General features: G+C 37.7%; 2 protein-coding genes and 2 pseudogenes across 6 annotated transcripts in view; 1 reads left to right on the forward strand and 3 right to left on the reverse strand.

Annotated features, from left to right (window-relative positions):
- Positions 1 to 5,482: 5,482 nt before the first annotated feature.
- Positions 5,483 to 6,549, forward strand: LOC306670909 (HCLS1-associated protein X-1-like). Its single transcript, XM_079155949.1, has one exon. The coding sequence runs from the start codon at positions 5,612 to 5,614 to the stop codon at positions 6,371 to 6,373; it is 762 nt and encodes a 253-aa protein (XP_079012075.1). The 5' UTR covers positions 5,483 to 5,611; the 3' UTR covers positions 6,374 to 6,549.
- Positions 6,550 to 7,476: 927 nt separating this feature from the next.
- Positions 7,477 to 18,661, reverse strand: part of LOC306671068 (biogenesis of lysosome-related organelles complex 1 subunit 6-like) — a 343,174-nt pseudogene continuing 331,989 nt past the window's right edge. Inside the window, exon 2 of the transcript XR_013766774.1 lies at positions 7,477 to 7,522. The product of XR_013766774.1 is annotated as a biogenesis of lysosome-related organelles complex 1 subunit 6-like (transcript). The remainder of the gene's footprint in view (positions 7,523 to 18,661) is intronic.
- Positions 7,957 to 10,059, reverse strand: LOC306638299 (programmed cell death protein 10-like; annotated as a pseudogene). The gene has a single exon. The product of its transcript is annotated as a programmed cell death protein 10-like (transcript).
- On the reverse strand, positions 12,922 to 18,614 carry CEP19 (centrosomal protein 19). Of its 3 annotated transcripts, none has more exons than XM_079156280.1 (3): positions 18,273 to 18,614; positions 16,163 to 16,326; positions 12,922 to 15,515 (listed from the first exon to the last, which is right to left on the reverse strand). In XM_079156280.1, exons 2-3 carry the CDS (start codon positions 16,290 to 16,292, stop codon positions 15,154 to 15,156), a joined length of 492 nt encoding a protein of 163 aa, XP_079012406.1. In that variant the 5' UTR covers positions 16,293 to 16,326; positions 18,273 to 18,614; the 3' UTR covers positions 12,922 to 15,153. The 3 variants fall into 3 exon arrangements, with proteins under 3 accessions (XP_079012406.1, XP_079012407.1, XP_079012405.1); XM_079156281.1 differs by having other exon boundaries at positions 16,163 to 16,362; XM_079156279.1 differs by having other exon boundaries at positions 16,163 to 16,302; positions 18,273 to 18,613.

An 18,661-nucleotide genomic window follows, 5' to 3' on the forward strand; every position in this document is an offset into this window, starting at 1 on the left:
GATTGCCAGGCCTTGTAGACTCAAGAGCCACTAACCAAAAGAGAGAAAGTCTGCTTCTTCTTTTCTTTCTTTCTCCCCACCCCATCTCCTCCCCCAAGGAGCCCATTCCAAGAAAGGTTGGAAAATTCCATAGGTGAATGAGGGCATTGTGTCCAAGTTGGTAAAGAGAGCTGTTATCTCTGATGGTTTTCAAATTCTGATTTTAGAAGCAGAACCTTAACAAATGCATCAGTGGGCCCTCTGAAATGGAGAAAACTCAAACACATAAGAACTGACCTGCTATGGATAAATTAAAAGTCCTATTTCCAACTCCTTAGTTTTCCTTTTTTTTTCACTCCACAATGATCATTCCCTGCACCCCCCCCCCCCCCCCACACACACACACCCTGTCTCCCTGGGATGCCACTCCAAGAAAGCTGTAGAACACTGATGGTTGACCTCCTCTAGTGCCTCTCTGGATTGCTTTCAGGGACTGCCTGGCCACTACTTCACAAATTCATCCTTTTCACTGTTAGCATTTGATATTCAGGAAAGTATGTCTTTCACTGAAGTGAGAGCTACTCCCTAAATTTCCACTCACTGTGCCTTGCTCACTCTGAAGGTACTTAATATACTTTTCTACATGGAAGTCTTTAAATAACTGAAAACCCGAAGAGCAATCTCTTTTCCAGGCAAAAATTCCTCCACTTCTTTCAAAGGATTCTCACATGACATGGTCACTCTAAGGGGTTTACTTCAGTATGTCAATGTTCCTTTTGAAACGAGATTCCTGGAAGAGAACACATTTTCAGACAGGATCTGGTCAGTGCAGCATAAAATGGAGCTATTCCTCTCCTTGATCTGGACATTAAGCCTCAATGAGTGTAGCAAAGGATTACCTTAGCTCCTTGACAGCCACTCCTCAGCGTTCACACTGAATCTACTGTTGATTAAACCTCCTGTTTCACATTAATTGCTGTTAAGTGAGTTCTTTTTCATCCTGTGCTACTGCAGTTAATATTTCTTAATATAAGTGGTGAATATTACTTTTATTTCCACAATATTTCATCCTGTTGGTTTTAGTTCAGTTGCTCAAAATATTATAAAATCTTGATCTTTTTCTTTGAATGTGATACTATTTCACAGTCTAAGTTACTTTGGATTCTAGTAAGTGTTACCTCTGTATACCTGGAAGAAGGCTAACATATACCTGGAGCTTAGAAGAGAGTTGGAGGCAAGTGGCCCAGTTCCAAGGGAAGGTTTAGGCTCAGCTGTGAATGAAACCCTCAGATTTGGAGAGAGGGAAAGCAAAAGAAAAACTAACTCCTGGTTCCTTCTCATCAACCTTTTAAAGAAAATGAGGACAGGCCCAGGAATAAACAAAGAAATCAGAAACAGAAAGAAAAAAAAAAGCTGGATTTTAAAAATAAAGTTTATTGAGCAAAAAACGAAAAAATGTGACTTGGTCATACAAGTGTTCTAGTTTCCCAATCTTGGAATTTGCATACAGTGGCTTTATCAGGCTTATATAATTTATCTTCCTTGATCTTTTCATATTCTTTAGGAGGAAATGATGATTAAATGAAGGGCCAACCTTATATTACCTTACATTTTTTGCGTAGTGTTTTTGACTAGGTGATCTTTCTCCCCAGCGAAGTGTGGGCTCCATGAAGGCAGGTTCCTGGCCTCCTTGTTCTCCTTGCATTCCGCTACCCACAGTAGTGCTTGGCATGGAGTCAGTGCCTAAGATACCTTAAAAAAAAAAAATGCCTCTGGGTATGACACAGGCATCCTAGCATTTTATGTTGTACTGGGGATGGACCCCAGGATGCGCTAGCACTGAGCTCCCGCCCCAGCCCTTTCCATTTTTTTAATTTTAAGACAGGGTCCCGCTAAAGTGCCTACGCTGGCCTTGAACTTATGATCCTTCTACCTCAGCCTCCCAAATAGCTGAGATTACAGGTGTGCACTACCGTGTCCGGCCATCCTAGCATTTTAAAAAGAGTATTTAAAGGCAATGAAAGGTTGAGCAAAGCTTACCCTGAATGTGGATGAAGACACGTTGTTTAAATTATAAGAAAATATAGCCAGCGTTCTTCTGGTGCCAGGTCAAATCTACCATTGGATAAATTAAAGAACAAACACTGCCCTCTGATGGTAGCTTTTTTTTTTTTCTTTTTTCATATTTGCAGCAATAACTAAAACATCCTATTTTCCTTAAGCTCAACCTCTGACTGTGAGCTATGGCAGAGCCATTGGGAGGGAGTTTTAAGGGACATGATGCACTTGCTTTATATGTTCAAGGCAACTTTGTAACAATTATCCACACACCCCAACTTGTGCAGCTAGATTGCTGCCCGTAGCCTCTCTAGAAATTCTGGAGCCCACTGGTTAAGTTGTGTAGTGCAAAGGTGGACCTTCTCAGAAGCATTATCAAGAAGACAGCGACACAGCTTGATTGCTTGGGCCAGCTGGGACCCAGAAAGGGGTGACTCCTATTGTGGCAACTGTCCTCCTGTCTGGTTGCTCAACTTGGCCTCTTCCATTTTTTGCCTCAAGCTCTCTGTTCTTTCCTGTTGCCTGTTCTCAGCTCCTCTCACAGGTGGACATGTGAAAAGTTTAAATCATGTTAGCCTATTACATCAAAAGCATGCCCCCAAGTCCAAAAAGATGTTCATCTTGGTATCATATGGGCTATAGGTGTCAAAGAATAATTTTCAAAAATTTAAAAATATAACTCTCATATAAACATAAAATAAATACTAGTTTAAGACTTACTAACTCACTGATGAAGAAGACCAGAAAGATGATAAAGAAGGTTCAGAGTATTTTGAAGAACTAAGTATTCATAGGCATTCATAAGAGCATATTAAAATACTGCCCATAGGTGGTATACAAAAGTGGATAATGTCCTATAGGAAATAAACTATAACCTTCAGGGTTCTCTTCTTTACTGAACAGAAGTCATGTTAATATGTAACAGCACAACTACTAGGTTGTAATCAATAGGGAAACAGCAAAGTCAAACACAGTTACATCGTTCTAGAAAATTAAATTATCCTTGGGCAAGCTTACAAATACTGCCCCAGTATTGGATAATTAACACATGTTTATATATATTTTTTCAAGGTATTGCCTTCTCCTTTTAGCCTTTCCTATTTCGGAGTATGTTAATATTTCTCAAATAGACAGTAGATATGAGAGAGAAAATGTAACTCTCAAAATTTCTTTTGTGGGCTAGGGATGTGGCTCAGTGGTAGAGAGCTTGCCCACATGCCTGAGACCATAGGTGTGACTCCAAGCACCACAAAAAGAAAAAACAACAACAAAAATTATTACTAGTTGATAATTCTAATTTTAGGGGAGTGTTTGGTAAGAGTGAAGAGAAAAAGGCAAGGGAAGAGATTAAAAGTCTTGGATAAAAAAAGTTTGGGATGAAGTGAACTTTGAGAATTCTATTAAAAATTTCGAAATTTCCCCCTATTTTGCTTTCATTTTTAAATTTTAAATTCCTTTTTAACTGATGCCTAAAAATAAAATTTAAAACATTAGTGGGGTATTATGTTAGGATTTAAATTTATTCATTTAATTTCTGTGATTTATTATCAGAAATAACACATACTTATAAGTTTCTTGAGGAAAGATAATGCAACTGACCAAAAAATGTGAAAATTACTAGCATCAGTACATAATAAAAGTGAAGAGTGACAAGGTAATCAAGAAATATTTAATAGTAATGCTAACAGATTTTTTGGTTCTGATTAAAATTTTTTTTCTAAGTAGAGAGCATGTGGTAATCTTACTGTCCCAACTACACAAGGCTACGGTCAACAAGGTCAAGGGTGATGAGAAAGGCTAACTAATGGAATTTGTTAACCTAAGAATTGTCACACCCAGAAACTGAAAAATTCCTGGATCATATTTAATTAGAAACAGAAAACATTATTTAAAGTATACCCTATCTTAAATATATACTTCCAACTTTTTGTTTGTTTTTTGCTTTTAATGGAGCATGTGTGGGAATTTTTTCTCTGATATGGTAATAATTATTCAAAAAAATTTTTTTAGATGTTGATAGACCTTCATTTTATTCATAAATTATATGTGGTGCTGAGAATCAAATCCAGTGCCTCACACATGCTAGGCAAGCGTGCCACCACTGAGCCACAACCCAGTCCCTAATTATTTTTTAAAATGGAGTATTGTTCTGGTTACATGCTGGCCATACTTGCCATAAAGCCATCTTAATAAATATTATGTTGGAAAAAAATCATTAAAAGTTCTTATTTATTATAATGCATGAAGTAATTTAGTAATTTCTTTTAGGTTTAAGAACACTTTTCTGCGGAAGATAATATTTTGATGATGGCATTCTAGATCTTACCTGTAAAATACTTTAAAAAAAAGTGGGCAGTAGATACTATATAAGGGAACAGAAGTCCTTAGTTCTATTCACCTTTTTCTACTAAATCATTACACAATTGTGGGAACATATTTTTTCTTCTAAAACTCTAGGTTTTTCTTTTTTGTGTTTGTGTGTGTGTTTATAAATCTACATGTGTATCCACTAAGACATAATTTTTAAGTTTTAGAGTTGAGGACTTAGTTACTCAAGTTTTATACCAAAGGATGGTCAGATCCCTTATGCTAACTTGAATTGGACATCTACAGCATATTACTTCATCTACTTCATCTTTCTGACACGTAGATGAAGTAATATACACCTTAGGTAATGTGCACTTGAGTTCTTAGCTTTTTATCTTGGTCAGCTGTCTCTTAACTGGGCTATCATTTTCTCATTTATGAAACAAGATGGTTGTGCTGAGATGGTTAGGTTAATTATATAGGAATGACTTGAAAGTTTTAAAAATTGTTTATTTTTAAGGGAGAGTACTGTTATGATTCTGAGTGTTTTAAAACATGAACTATTTATAGATAAGGAAGGTTTTAGAATTAAATTTCAAAATTAATGTTTAACTTTTTTGATCAGTTCTACTTTTCCCCCCAAAACTCCTAAAACATGACAGCCTGCCCTCTCAATATTCGATGATTTCCAGGATTTTCAAACTAAAACTAGTAGATATCTGGGCACCAGTTTATTGTCTTCCTCTTCCCTTCCCTATTAAAAAGGAAAAGATGATTATTATTAGGCCTAATTAATTTTAAGAATTCATCTTATTAAAAATGTGAAATTATAAATTCAGTCTGTTTACGATGAACGCCTTCTGAGTTGAATTGTTTCATATTCTAACCTATTTGGTTATAGAGGAATAATAATAGAAAGGAAGATAGTGTAATAAATCTGGTATTTAGGGGCTGGGGAGACAGCTCAGTTGGTAGAGTACTTGTCTTGTAAGCACAAGGCCCTGGGTTCGATCCCCAGCACCCCCCAAAAAATAAATAAATAAATAAAAATAAATAAATAAGTCTGGTATTTATCAATGTAATCAGTTTCTGAATGAACAATTAAAGACTGAATTTAGGCAGACTTCCCTCTGGTGCGAATGGGCTGCGCGAGAGGTTCCAAGGTTCGAGTCCCAGTACGGGAATGAGCCTCTTTGACCTCTTCCGGGGCTTTTTCGGCTTTTCTGGACCTCGGAGGTGAGACCACAGAGATCCCTTTTTTGGGGGGATGACTCGAGACGAAGATGAGGACGATGAGGAAGAGGAAGAGGAAGGAGCCACATGTGGCCATGGGAACCGGAGGTTTGATGGTTCCCAGCCCCCAGAGGAATTTGGCTTCAGTTTCGGCTTCAGCCCAGGAGAAGGGATGCGTTTCCAGGATAACTTCGGCTTTGATGACCTAGTACGGGATTTCAATAGTATCTTCAGCGAGATGGGGGCCTGGACCTTGCCTTCCCGCCCTCCTGAGCTTCCAGGTCCTGAATCAGAAACACCTGGTGAGAGACTTCGGGAGGGACAGACACTTCGGGACTCAATGCTTAAATACCCAGATAGTCACCAACCCAGGATCTTTGGTGGGGTCTTGGAGAGTGATGCAAGAACTGAGTCCCCTAAACCAGCACCAGACTGGGGGTCCCAGAAACCTTTTCATAGGTTTGATGATATCTGGCCCATGACTCCCCATCCTAGAGCCAGAGAAGACAATGATCTTGATTCCCAGGTTTCCCAGGAAGGTCTTGGCCCAGTTCTTCAGCCCCAGCCCAAATCCTATTTCAAAAGCATCTCTGTGACCAAGATCACTAAGCCAGATGGGATAGTGGAGGAGCGCGGGACTGTGGTGGACAGTGAGGGCCGGAGGGAGACCACAGTAACTCGTCAAGAACCAGAAGGCAGTCCTAGAGGTGATCCAGAATCACCAAGACCTCCAGCCCTGGATGATGCCTTTTCCATTCTGGATTTATTCTTAGGACGTTGGTTTCGGTCCCGGTAGCCTTGTTAACCTTAGGGGCCTTCAGATCCTTTCCACTTCCCACTTGTTGCCCACCATCAACTTGTTGCTTAGCTTCTTCTGCCACCTCAGGGGCTTGGATATGTGGAACAGTGATTTGGGGGTGTGTCAGTCAGCCACTCACCTAGACTGACCAATAAAACCTTTATTTATGCTAAAAAAAAAAAAAAAAAAAAAAAAAGACTGAATTTAATAAAACAAAAGAACTGATCTGATTTCCCTCAGGATTTCTCTGTCTGTGGAAGAAATGACTATAATAAGAACAGTTAGGGTGGATTAAAAAAGAGAAGAAAATCCACAGGACTTGAAACAGCCACCCTTAATGTTTTGACTACTGTTGTTTGGAATAGGATTTTGGGCAGTACGGAGGATTGAACCTAGGAGTCCTCTACCACTGAACGATATACCCAAACCCTTTTTTTTTTTTTTTTTTTTTTTTGTGGTACTGGAGACTGAACCCATGGGCATTTTATCACTGAGTCATATCCCCAGATCTTTTTAATATTTTATTTAGAGACAGGATCTCCCTGAGTTGCTTAATGCCTCACCATCTTCCTATCTCAGACTTCCAAATTACTGGGATTAGAGGGGTGAGCCGCTGCGTATGGCTCAAACCCTTTTTATTTTTCACTTTGGGACAAATTCTCACCAAGTTACCCAAGTTGACTGCAAACTTGTGATCCTCCTGCCTCGGCCTCTCAAGGAACACAGTGCCCCACCTTTCCTCTCCTTTAAAACTGTCCCTTCCCAGAGATCTTGGGGAGTTTCCACAGAGTAAATACTCAAAAGTATGTGTTATGGACTGAGGGTGTAGCTCTGTGGCAGAACATTGCCTCGTGTGTCCAAGGCTCCAGGTTTGACCCCTAGCACTAAGGGGAAAAAAAAAAAAAAGGTGTTATTGAATGAATGCCTTTATTTGTTCCTTTTTCTATCTTTTTCAGTCTCTACCTCTAGGTGGGTTCAAGAAAGTTTCATACATACTTTTAGTTCCTATGGTTCAGTCTCATGCCAGTGGTCAGTAAACTGATTCTGTTCCTTGTTTCCTATTTTTAAAATAGCTATATTTGGGGCTGGGGAGATAGCTCAGTTGGTAGAGTGCTTGCCTTGCAAGCACAAGGCCCTGGGTTCGATCTCCAGCACCCAAAAAAATAAAATAAAATAAAATAAAATAGCTATATTCACTTACTATATATGCCATAAAATTAATCTGTTAAGTGCACAAAGGAATGATTTTTAGTGAATTTACAGAATTGTGCAAACATCACAGAATATGGTTTTAGAGTGTTTCTATGGCCCCCAAAGTATCTCTCATACCCATTTGCAGTCAATTCTTATTCCTTACCTCCAGCTTCAGGCTACCACTAATCTGCTTTCTATGTAGAGCTCCTTTTCTTTAATATTTCATATAAATGGATCATATAATATGTAGTTATTGTGTCTGAATTCTTTCACTTACCATAAATATTCCTTTTTTAACAGATGTAAACTATTTATTGAATATTTGCCACCAAATATTGTTAAATACATTATGATGCAGCATATCACTTTCAAGTTAAAATGTCAGAATCAAACACAAATATTTACAATTCTTTTAAGGAATGTTATATAATGATCCATTAAGACGTAAATTTTTTTAGCTTATAATTCTTAAAAGAATGATAATAGCAAAAGTGATGCAAAATCTTCAGTGTGAGATTATGATTAAGCTACACTTTACAAAAATATGGTGTAAGATGGCATCAATGCCATTCAACTTCCTCCCTTCAGGAGGGACTGATAATTTATACAGTCAAACTTAAAATTTACAGATAAAGGCAGTTCAAGACTGTCACTGAGAAGTACATCTCTTAACATATCCAACTTTCAGGCCACAGTTTTGAAGGTCTGAAGTATCAAGTTAGTTTGATGAATTAGTTGGTTGGCACTTATGAACACATTTATTGCCTTGCCATCTTTAAAATATGTTTTCAGAGTATCACTGAAACTTTTGGAGTACTTTGCAAATTCTTTCTTTTGGTGTTCGAGTGCCCTGCGGTTCTGGTATTGATATTTCTTGAAGACATTATTTACTATCAAGAAATTCTTTTATTGCACTAGTTATATCCTTGATTGTCCACAGAAACCTCCTTCTGTCATTGATCTCTCAGGGATCATACTGAGAATCTCTTTAAGTGCTACTGCCTTTTCATTAAGGTCTTGGAATTCTGGTTCTGGTCGTTCAATCATATCTACATCATCAGCTGAAGAAAGAACTCCATGAAGTTAACTTCTACACTTTTTTCCTCTAAAATTTTCATAATCACGTCTTGTGTGAGACCTGGATTTTCTTTTTCAGCCTTAATGAAAGCGGCTCTCAGTGTCTGAGTTGCAGACAAATTTACTCTAGCTCATTGAACACAGGATACATCACTGCATAGAGGGGCACAGAAACCATAGAAGTGGTCTCAGCTTCATTCTTCATCTCTTCCATTGTCATCCTCATTCAAAAGCCAACTAGAGTAGAAAAAGCAATGCTAAAATGCAGAGAAATCTTCATGCACTGCAGTATTTCTTCTCTTTTTGTGGGTTATAAAACAGTTGGGCACAAAACATACACAGATCAGCAACTGAAGCGCTGACTTCACTTCCCACCTTTGGAGCCCTCTTCAACTCCTGGATCAATTCACTCCTGCGAAGCCGGAAGGACCCGAGAGGAACCAGGCATTATCTGGAATCCTGTCCAGCCTGAATACCCATCAATATTCTTCTGGATCATCCCTGTAGCATGCATCACTATTTAGTTCCTATTTAATGCTGAGTAATAGTCTGTTGTATGGCTATCCCTTTTATTTCTCCATTTGCCAATTGATGGACATTTGTATTGTTTTCACTTTTTGCCTATTATGAATAATACTGTTATAAAGATTCACATACAAGTCTTTGTATGGACGGGTTTTCATTTCTTGGAGGTAGATTCCTATGGGTAGAATTATTGGTTAGTATAAGTTTCTGCATAACTTCTAAGAAATTGACAAACTGTTTTCCAAAGTTGCTATGCCATTTTACATTACCACCAGCAATGTAGGAAGTTTCTGGTTTCTCTACATTCTCACCAACATTATGCATCTGTCTGTCTTTTTTTTTTTTTTTTTTTTTTTTTAATAGACATTCTGGTGGGTTTTAAGTAGTATCTTATTGTAGTTTTCTTTCTTTTCTTTTTTCTTGGCAGGGGGGTGGGGTGGGAAGTAACTGGGAATTGAACCCAGAGGTGCTTTACTATTGAGTTACATCCCCCACACTTTTTATTTTGAGACAGGGTCTCACAAAGTTGCTTAGGGCTTCGCTAAATTGCTAGTCTGGACTGGAAATTGCAATCCTCCTGCCTTAGCCTTCCAAGTCTCTGGGATTAATGGTGTGTGCCACTATGCTGGGCTTGTAGTTTTAATTTCTATTTCCCTAATGGCTAATGATATTAAACATCTGTTCATTTGCTTATTATCAGTGGCCTATCTTCTTCAATAAAATGTTTATGCAAATCTTTTGCCCATTTCAAACATTTTTTTCCTGTTTTTATTGAGTTATGTTTTTTATATATCCTGTAGAGCTCCTTTCTCTGATAAATGATTTGCCAATGGTTTCTCTGTACATTGTTTTCATGTGTTCTCAATGTTGTCATCACAATTTAAAAAATAAAATTAAAAAAATTTAACTCCAACATATTCTTTTATAGATCATGCTTTTGGTGTCAGTTTTCAGAAGTCTTTGCTTAACCCAGGTTTATGAATTTTTTCTCCTTTGTTTTCTCCTAGGGGTTGTACTTTTTAGTATTGTCATTTAGATCTGTGATCCTGTTTCCTTTGTAATGTCTTTAATATCTTGTGATTTGTATCCTAATCAATCCCTTCAGGTTTCATTCTTGAATTTTAACAAGAGACCTATATGCCAAATCCAATGACCTTTCCTCAATTTTAATCCACTACAACTTCTGTCAAATATCAATTAAATGATTATTAAAAACATAATAAGTAAAATAACTGGGAAAGTACAAGGAAGATAGATCTAGTCTGGCAAATTTCTCAGGGAAAAATGTTTAAGGTTAAGTATCATAGTACCTTGATGTAGAAAGTGCTCAAGACACAGTTTCTTTTCTTTCTTTCTTTGTTTTTTTTTTTTTTTGGTACCAGGGATTGAACTCAGGGGCATTCAACCACTGAGCCACATTCCCAGTCCTTTTTTGTATTTTGTTTTGAGATGGTCTCACTGATTCGCTTAGGGTCTTGTTTATTTGCTGAGGCTGGCTTTGAACTTGAAATCCTCTTGCCTCAGCCTCCTGAGACCCTGTAGGTCAATTCTTGAGTTCACTCAGGGGTTTGTGTACAGTTTTCAGTAAGAGTGTAGTATTCTAAGAGCTGAGTTGTACTCCATCTGAGTTGTACTCCAGGCTCACATGTGAGCAAACCTACATCTGTAAATGAACCAGAGAATCTTAGGCATCTAAGAGACTGAGGTTAATCAGTGTCAAATGAATGTTCAGGGCAGGCCTTGAAGTACTGAGCTTCAGAGGCCAAGTTGCATTTCTAGAAATGGACTACAACCAGATCTGCTCTAAATAGCGGTGTGTGTATGTGAGATTTATATAAAATCTCCATGTGCTAAAATCTGGTGTAGTATTGGTGAGAGAAAAATCAGGTTTTGTTTGTTTCGTTGGTTTTAAGATGCAAGGATCTTAACAGGTATGATTATAGACTGCATAACACCAGCAGCAAAGAGAATGAAGCTGAAAATGAGAGCGAAGGGGACAGAGAGGAAAAAAGAATGGATGCTGCAAACATAGAAGTGATCCAGAGTCCCTTCAGGGAAACCAGCTTCTCTGAGGGGGAACTGGGGGTAGGTGAGGAGAGAATTTTCCCATTTTACTTTTACATTCTAGTATTTTAGAATTTTAAAGTAATGAACATGTATTAATTTTATAATGGGAAGATTTAGAAGGGCTCAGCAGAGGTAATAACTTTGGACGGAGATGATATATAAAAAATAATTTTTCTAATTCACATGATATCCCCCTTCTGCTCTAGTTATTGTCAGTACCTTTATCATATATTTGCTAATTCTGTTGCTTTGGCTAAACTATGTAACATCTCAAAGGCAAAAGTTATGGTCTATTTTATATCATGTTCCAAACCTAGTAGACAAATAAGGTGGGTTCAATTATCATCAAAAAACATGAATTGTGAAATATGCTGCAGAAGACATTACCATTGTGAAAAGATGACTATTTTGGTACATACAGCGATTTAGTATATGGTAGTGACATTTCAAGTCAATGGGGAAAGATAGTTAATTCAATATACAGCACTGTTGGGACAATTGAATGGGCATCTGGGAAAAAAGATGAATTCACATCTCATATTTAATACCAAAGTAACTGATATACATATATGTGTGTATATATATATATATATATATATATATATATATATATATATATATAAACACTTAAAAGCAATCTCATGTGCTGGCAGGGGGTATAGCTCATTGGTAGAGTGCTTGGTTAGCATGTGAAAGGCCCTGGTTTTGATCCAGCACTGCCAAAAAGAGAAAGATACATACACACACACACACACACACGTATTCATATATTTATGGCCTTTGTACTTTTTTAAATACCAGGGATTGAACCCAGGGCACTTTACCACTGAGCCACATTCCCAGCCCATTTAAAAAATTTTAAAAATTTTGACACAGGATTTTGCTAAGTTGCTTAAGGGTCTCTCTAAGTTGCTAAGGTAGCCTCAAACTTGGGATCCTCCAGCCTCAGTCTTCTGAGCTGCTGGGATTACAGGGATGCACCACCATGCCTAGCAATGCCTTTCTACGTAAAACAAAAAATGCAGGAGTATAGAGAGAAGTATCGATCAACTTAACTGCATTAAAAAAAATTCTGCCTGGAAAAATTATCACAAAGAGGAAAGAAGAAAAGAAAGAAAGAAAAACTGAAGAAAGGGGGGAAAAAAGGAAGGAAGGAAAAGACAAGGTAGAAATATTTATAGTTCATATTGTAGAACAAGAACTAATTTCCTTAATAAGGAACTTTTATCATTCTGTGAGAAAAAGACCAGTGACCCAATACAAAAATGAGGGAAAGACATCTTTTTAAAAAATGGCTCTTAAATGTACTCAATTTTACTCAAAATAAGAGAAATGCAAATTAAAATGTGAGGTACTACTTTTAAATTACAAAATTGGAAAAATTCAATGTTTGATTACACTTTCTGTTGAGAATGTGGGGAAAACCGGTACTCTGTATTGCTGATAGTTCAAGTTGGCACAACCTTTGTTGCAGAAAATGTGTGTGTGTGTGTGTGTGTGTGTGTGTGTGTGTGAGAGAGAGAGAGAGAGAGAGAGAGAGAGAGAGAGAGAGAGAGAGAGAAAGAGTGAAAGAGAGAGAGAAAGAGGGAGAAAGAGTGAAAGAGAGTGAAAGAGAGTGAAAGAGAAAGAGTGAAAGTGAAGAGAGAGAGAGTGAAAGAAAGAGTGAAAGAGAGAGAGAGAGTGAAAGAGAGTGAAAGAGAGAGAGAATGAAAGAGAAAGAGTGAAAGAGAGAGAGAGAAAGAGTAAGAGAGAGAGAGAGAGAGAGAGAGAGAGAGAGAGAGAGAGAGAGAGAGAGAGAGAGAGAGAGAGAGACTGGGAATGAAACCCAGGGCCTCTGCATGCTAGGCAAGTAGCTCTGCCACTGAGCCACCTCCCTAGCCCAAGTTGGCTTAAATAACCTTCATCATAAGTGCTATGCATCGGTAAAATACATCAAACCTCATCTATCATTTTCTTTCTTGTTCAGTTGGCCTCCTGCTTTTCCTCAAATATGTCAAGCACATTCCAGCCCCAGGGCCTATGCATTTAACTTTCCCTACTTATCCTGAAAAGCACATCAATTTTTCTTAACTTTTATCAGTCTTTTGCTCAAATATCACCTCTTCAGTAAGGCTTTCTCTCATCACCTTATCTAAAACAGTGGCTCCCACCCTCTCCATCATTCTTATCATCCTATTTTTAATACAGAGCACTTATCATCTGACATCATTCTGTGCGTTTGCTAGTCTCTCCTCTCCAACTAGACTCTAAACCTAGTAAAGACAAGGACTTTGTTGTGTATGCTACTATATCCCCAGACCCTATGGGCTTAGTATACAATAGCTGCTCATTAAGAGTACATACATATATAATGAATGAACATTTATAGAAGACAACTTAATATTTATTAAAATTTAGAATGTATTTACCCCAAAATTCCCCTGAAGGCATTTATCCTGTAGATATTCTTGTTCGTTTGTTTGTTTTGTGCTGGGGATTGAATTAAGAGTGCTTTACCACTAAGCTGCATCTCTGGCTTTTTTTATTTTAGTTTTTAAATTGAGATAGGGCATCACTAAGTTGCTGAGGATGGCTTTAAACTTGTGTTCCTCCTGCTTCAGCCTCCTGAGTCACTGGAATTACACGTATATACTTTTATGCCCAACTGTCCTATGGATATTCTTGTGTGTGGTCAAAAAGAGAATATATAAAGTTATTTGCTGTAGTGTTGTTTGTAATAGTGAAAAAAGAAATTTACCTAAGGTCAATTTTAAAAATAAATTACCTACATTTATACAATGGAATAAATGGAATACTACAAAGATATGGAAGGATCTCTAATTCTGAAAATTCTTTTGATATCTTTGATAAATATGTGTCTGAGCTGTGACTGTGTTAAGACCCTGTGATATCACTATGCAGATAATCCCTTTTAATGGGGCATTTAATAGTAAAGAGAGTAGGAATAAATAGGTAGAATGAATAATTCTTTTTACAGTTTTACTTAATAAATATTAATATCCTTATAGAAAACATTTGATTTTTACCAATTAAATAATATTTGGGTAAAAACAAATGTATCTGTATACAGATAACCTTACTAAACAAAAATCCTTTCTTTGTACATCTAAATTCATGAACATGTTTAAACTGGCAGTAGCTATTGTTCACTTATTATGGGTGGAGTTCCCATTTTACAAACAAACCTCTCATTTATGGGAAGAGGTTCCTAGTTTTGGAGTGTCTTTAGGATACATTTCCTTATCCCAGAGGAGCAGAACTCCCCTCTTATCCATCACATAACATCCACTTGCAGCAGCAAGGAATTTTGCAGAGGTACTTTTCTACATCAGAGCTATCTACATACAAAATAATGTTCATATATATATAAAAGCATAATGCATAAAGGATAATTTCCTGGTAACCATATATGCCCTTTAATCTCATCAAACTATAATTTGCTGTTCCTCAAATAAAAATTTCTATTTCTTGTCTCCTCTCACCTTTTCTCCACTGCCTTCAACTGGAATCCTACATATGCTTTGATATAAATACTACCATTTCAAGGTCTAGGCAAAGTCCTATTTCTCCATTAAAGGAAAAAGTCTTTCCTGACTATTTTACCCTATAATAATTTAAGCTCTGACTTTAGCCTCTATCATCTGGCTCTAATATTTTTGCTGCTTAATACTGTTATTTAGCTTTTCACAAGCTTTTGAGTTATCTTCCAATTATAGTGCAAGTTCCTTAAAGGCAGAATCCTATATTGTTTTTTTTTTTCTCTATTCTTCAAGCACCTACATAGTAGATATAAATGTCCTTGTTTTGTGAACCAATATATGTAATTGGTGTTCTTTACAGGTATTTATAGAACACGTCTATGTTTTTATATAAACATCGATATTCTGCTACACCAATAAATTGAGTGTTCGGTGTCAGAACTCATCAGCTGACTCTGTGTCCCAGCCACAGGACTGCAGTTGTTCATCCTGTGGGAATTCAACCACAATGTCATAAACAAAATTTGGATCATCCTTCTTCTTCTGATTTTTCTCAAAAAGTTCATCCATGATGCTCTTCCTTTTGGCAAGCTCTTTGTCATCTAGTTTGTTCAGGTCTTCCTCAGGATCAATGGTTGTTTCCCGTTGAATTTGTTCCATCGTTTCTGCCAAACTCTGTCCCCACAAGTGACCTCGTAAAAAAGTGAATAACTTCTTCAGCTGCTTCAGGGATACTTGTTCCAGATAACTCTTGTGTCGTGGATTATTCTTTAATTGTTCAGCAGCTCTGGTGCAATCTAGGAAAGGGGGAAAACGTATACTACATATGTCATATATACTACAAGCAATTAAAGCACCATAAACTCTTCAAAGGATCAAAACAACAAAAAAACTCTGAAATCATTGTCTGCATTACAGACAAGTGTCTAAATGGCTTTATTGGAGTTAAATATTTGTAGAACTATTCATTTGTAATAAATTGAGTTTTGAGTGTAGAAGGGAAAGAGTGGATATATTTTTTACTTAACTTAAAATCACTTTGTGGAGATGTAAAAAATTTTAACTGAAGAACATGTCTAAGAAGAAAAAAATGGCATTCTAGCTTTTAGGCAGCAGTAGTGGTCCTAATAAAATGTTAGAATTGTAAATTAAAAATATTTGTAGGGAGAGAAGTGAATTAAAATTACTGAATATTGTTGTCTCATTTAGTCTACACAACATTATGTTAACTAAATTATCAGTTAACAAACTAGAAAAAAATTATCAATTCCCCTTTATAAATAAGGAAACTGAAATTCACAGTCAGTAATTTACTCTAGTCCCTGATAGTCATGATTTGCACCTATATCTGTTGACTCTGAAGTTCATATCACTTCATTGTCTCAAACTGTTTTTATTAAGTGACTTAGACAATATTTTAGAGGCGAGATAAAATATGAGGTACCTGAAAACTTTGAAAAATTTCGAACTGGCATGATGCGCTGGCGACTCTTTCCTTTGATTTCATTTTCATAAATTAAGATAATAGCTGGAGGCTGGAATCTAACTCCACATTTCTTGGCAGTGCACATCATTCTCACATATCTTTCAGGGTAAATCAGAGGAAACCTGATGAAAATGTGTTAGTTGCATAATAATTTCTTGCTGGCAGAGGTTGGGGAATAAAACAACTAGGTGTTGGATAGATAAATCTTTTTTCCTTGACCCCACCTTCCCAGCAAATTCAACTGTAGTCCAGTTCTAGAAATGCATGCTTAGGCTATGAAGCTCAATACTTAGAGGCCTAGCCTGAAAATTCAGTTTAGCTCTGGTTAACCTCAGTCTGTATCCCTAAGTTTCTCTGGGTTAGCCAGGTATGGTGGTACACACCTGTAACCTCAGTGACTCAGGAGGCTAAGGCAGGAGGATTCCAAGTTTGAGGCCAGTCTCAGCAACTTAATGAAGTCCTAATCAATTTAGTGAGACCTTGTTTCAAAATAAAAATAGGGCTGGGAATGTAGCTCAGTGGTAAAGTGTCCTTGGGTTCAGTCCCTAAGACCAAAAAAAAAAAAAAAAAAAAAAAGGATTTTCTGGTTCATTGACAGATGTTGGTGTGTTCACATGGGAGCTGGAAGTACAACTCAGATGAAGATCTTGGAGTACTACACAATTACTGAAGACTGTACATGAACCCCTGGATAAAACCAAGAAATGACCTACAGGTTCTTTTCTATTTATCAATTAAGAAACTGTAGATCCAGCACTTTTTGTATGAAGGTCTATGCAACATTTTGTCCTGCCGGCAAGTGGTGCACACCCTGTAATCCCACCTACTTAGGAGGCTGAGGCAGAAGGCTCCCAAATTGGAGCCAGCCTGGGCAACTTGGCAAGACACTGCTTCAAAATAAAAAATAAAAAGAGGTAGAGATATATCTCTGAGTGCCTCTGGGTTCAATCCTTATTACTCCAAGAAAAAAAATCAAAATGTTCTGAGAGGTTAACCTGTGTGATTATTTCATTAATATGTATTTTCCTAAAAGACAATTTTTATGTGGATTTGTCTTATAATCTGCATTATCACTTCTTATTGTGGGATATGAGAATTTTTACTCTTAGGAAATTAATCACAAAGAACTGCTTTTTCAGTGTATCAGATTTGCCTCTGATCTCATATAATGATCAAATATTACTTACAGTTCACTAAAATTTGATGTTAGTAAACTTTCCAGGAGATCCTACTGAACACAATATAAATTGCACACACTAGAGCAAATGGAAGATGTACTTGGGAATGACACATGAAATTGATACTCAATAGTGTATAGACTTTTTTTTTTAACCATAAGACTACTTTCTCTTTAATGTTTTTATTTTTACTAAAGTGGTGTATGTATTCTGCTTGGAATGTAAAATAAATCCCAGGAAGATTATAACAAAAAAAACTACTGTTTTCTGCCCTATCCATCCCCACAGTCAACAAGTTTCAATTTTTTCAGGCACTTTTTTTCCAAAATTTATCTCCATATTTCTTTTTTTTTCTTTTTATTGTAAACAAATGGGATACATGTTGTTTCTCTGTTTGTACATGGCGTAAAGGCATACCATTTGTGTAATCATAAATTTACATAGGGTAATGTTGTTTGATTCATTCTGTTATTTTTTCCCTTCCCCCCACCCCTCTTTTCCCTCTATACAGTCCTTCCTTCCTCCATTCTTGCCCCCCTCATATTTCTTAATAACATGGTTATTCTGCTATTTCCTTTACTCTTTGAGACCTTCGCCCTAGAGCACTCTGTTTTACCGCCAGGTGTGTGGTTTCCATCCAACCGCATAGCACAAAAGCGCTCCAATCTGCAGTAGGTACTCTCTAGGCCTGCTTACAGATTCCATGCAGTTCAGGACAAGGGACGGCACACATCACCTAATTATTGTTCTTGGACATGAATACTTTTCTGCCTAAGTATCAGTGACAGTGAAGGTCTTGATAAGTGTCCTCCCATAGCACCTACGATTTCCCAGTGCGTAGACAATCTCTCCCCACTCACGTCCCCACCAGTGTAAGGAAGACTTCTTACCCTTAGAGAAGTACAGAAAATATTTTTCTTCTGCAGGTCAACGTCTAAACCGCCGGAAGAGTGTTGTTTCCATCCAACAGCATAGCACAAAAGAGTACTTTGAGGCCGGGCGGAGTCTGGCGCTGCAGGAAGAGGTGAGGGCCACAGACCGCTGACGTCACCGCGGGGTGAACTCCTCTGCAGGAGGCCGGAGCACTCAGGCACCTGGCCCGGGGGTAGGAGGCCCTCCCGGAGCGAAGACAGCGGTCTCTCAGGACTGAGACTAGTCTAGGATCCGGCTGGGCGCCCCGCCCTCCTCAGCTCTTCCAGCCCTTCCCCGTTCCCACAGCAACAGCCCGGGCACACGTCAGGACGCCTGCGTCGCTCCTTGCCCCGCCTCCGATCGGGAC

This window comes from Sciurus vulgaris (assembly GCF_902686455.1).
Source record: "Sciurus vulgaris genome assembly, chromosome: 10".
NCBI lineage: Eukaryota > Metazoa > Chordata > Mammalia > Rodentia > Sciuridae > Sciurus > Sciurus vulgaris.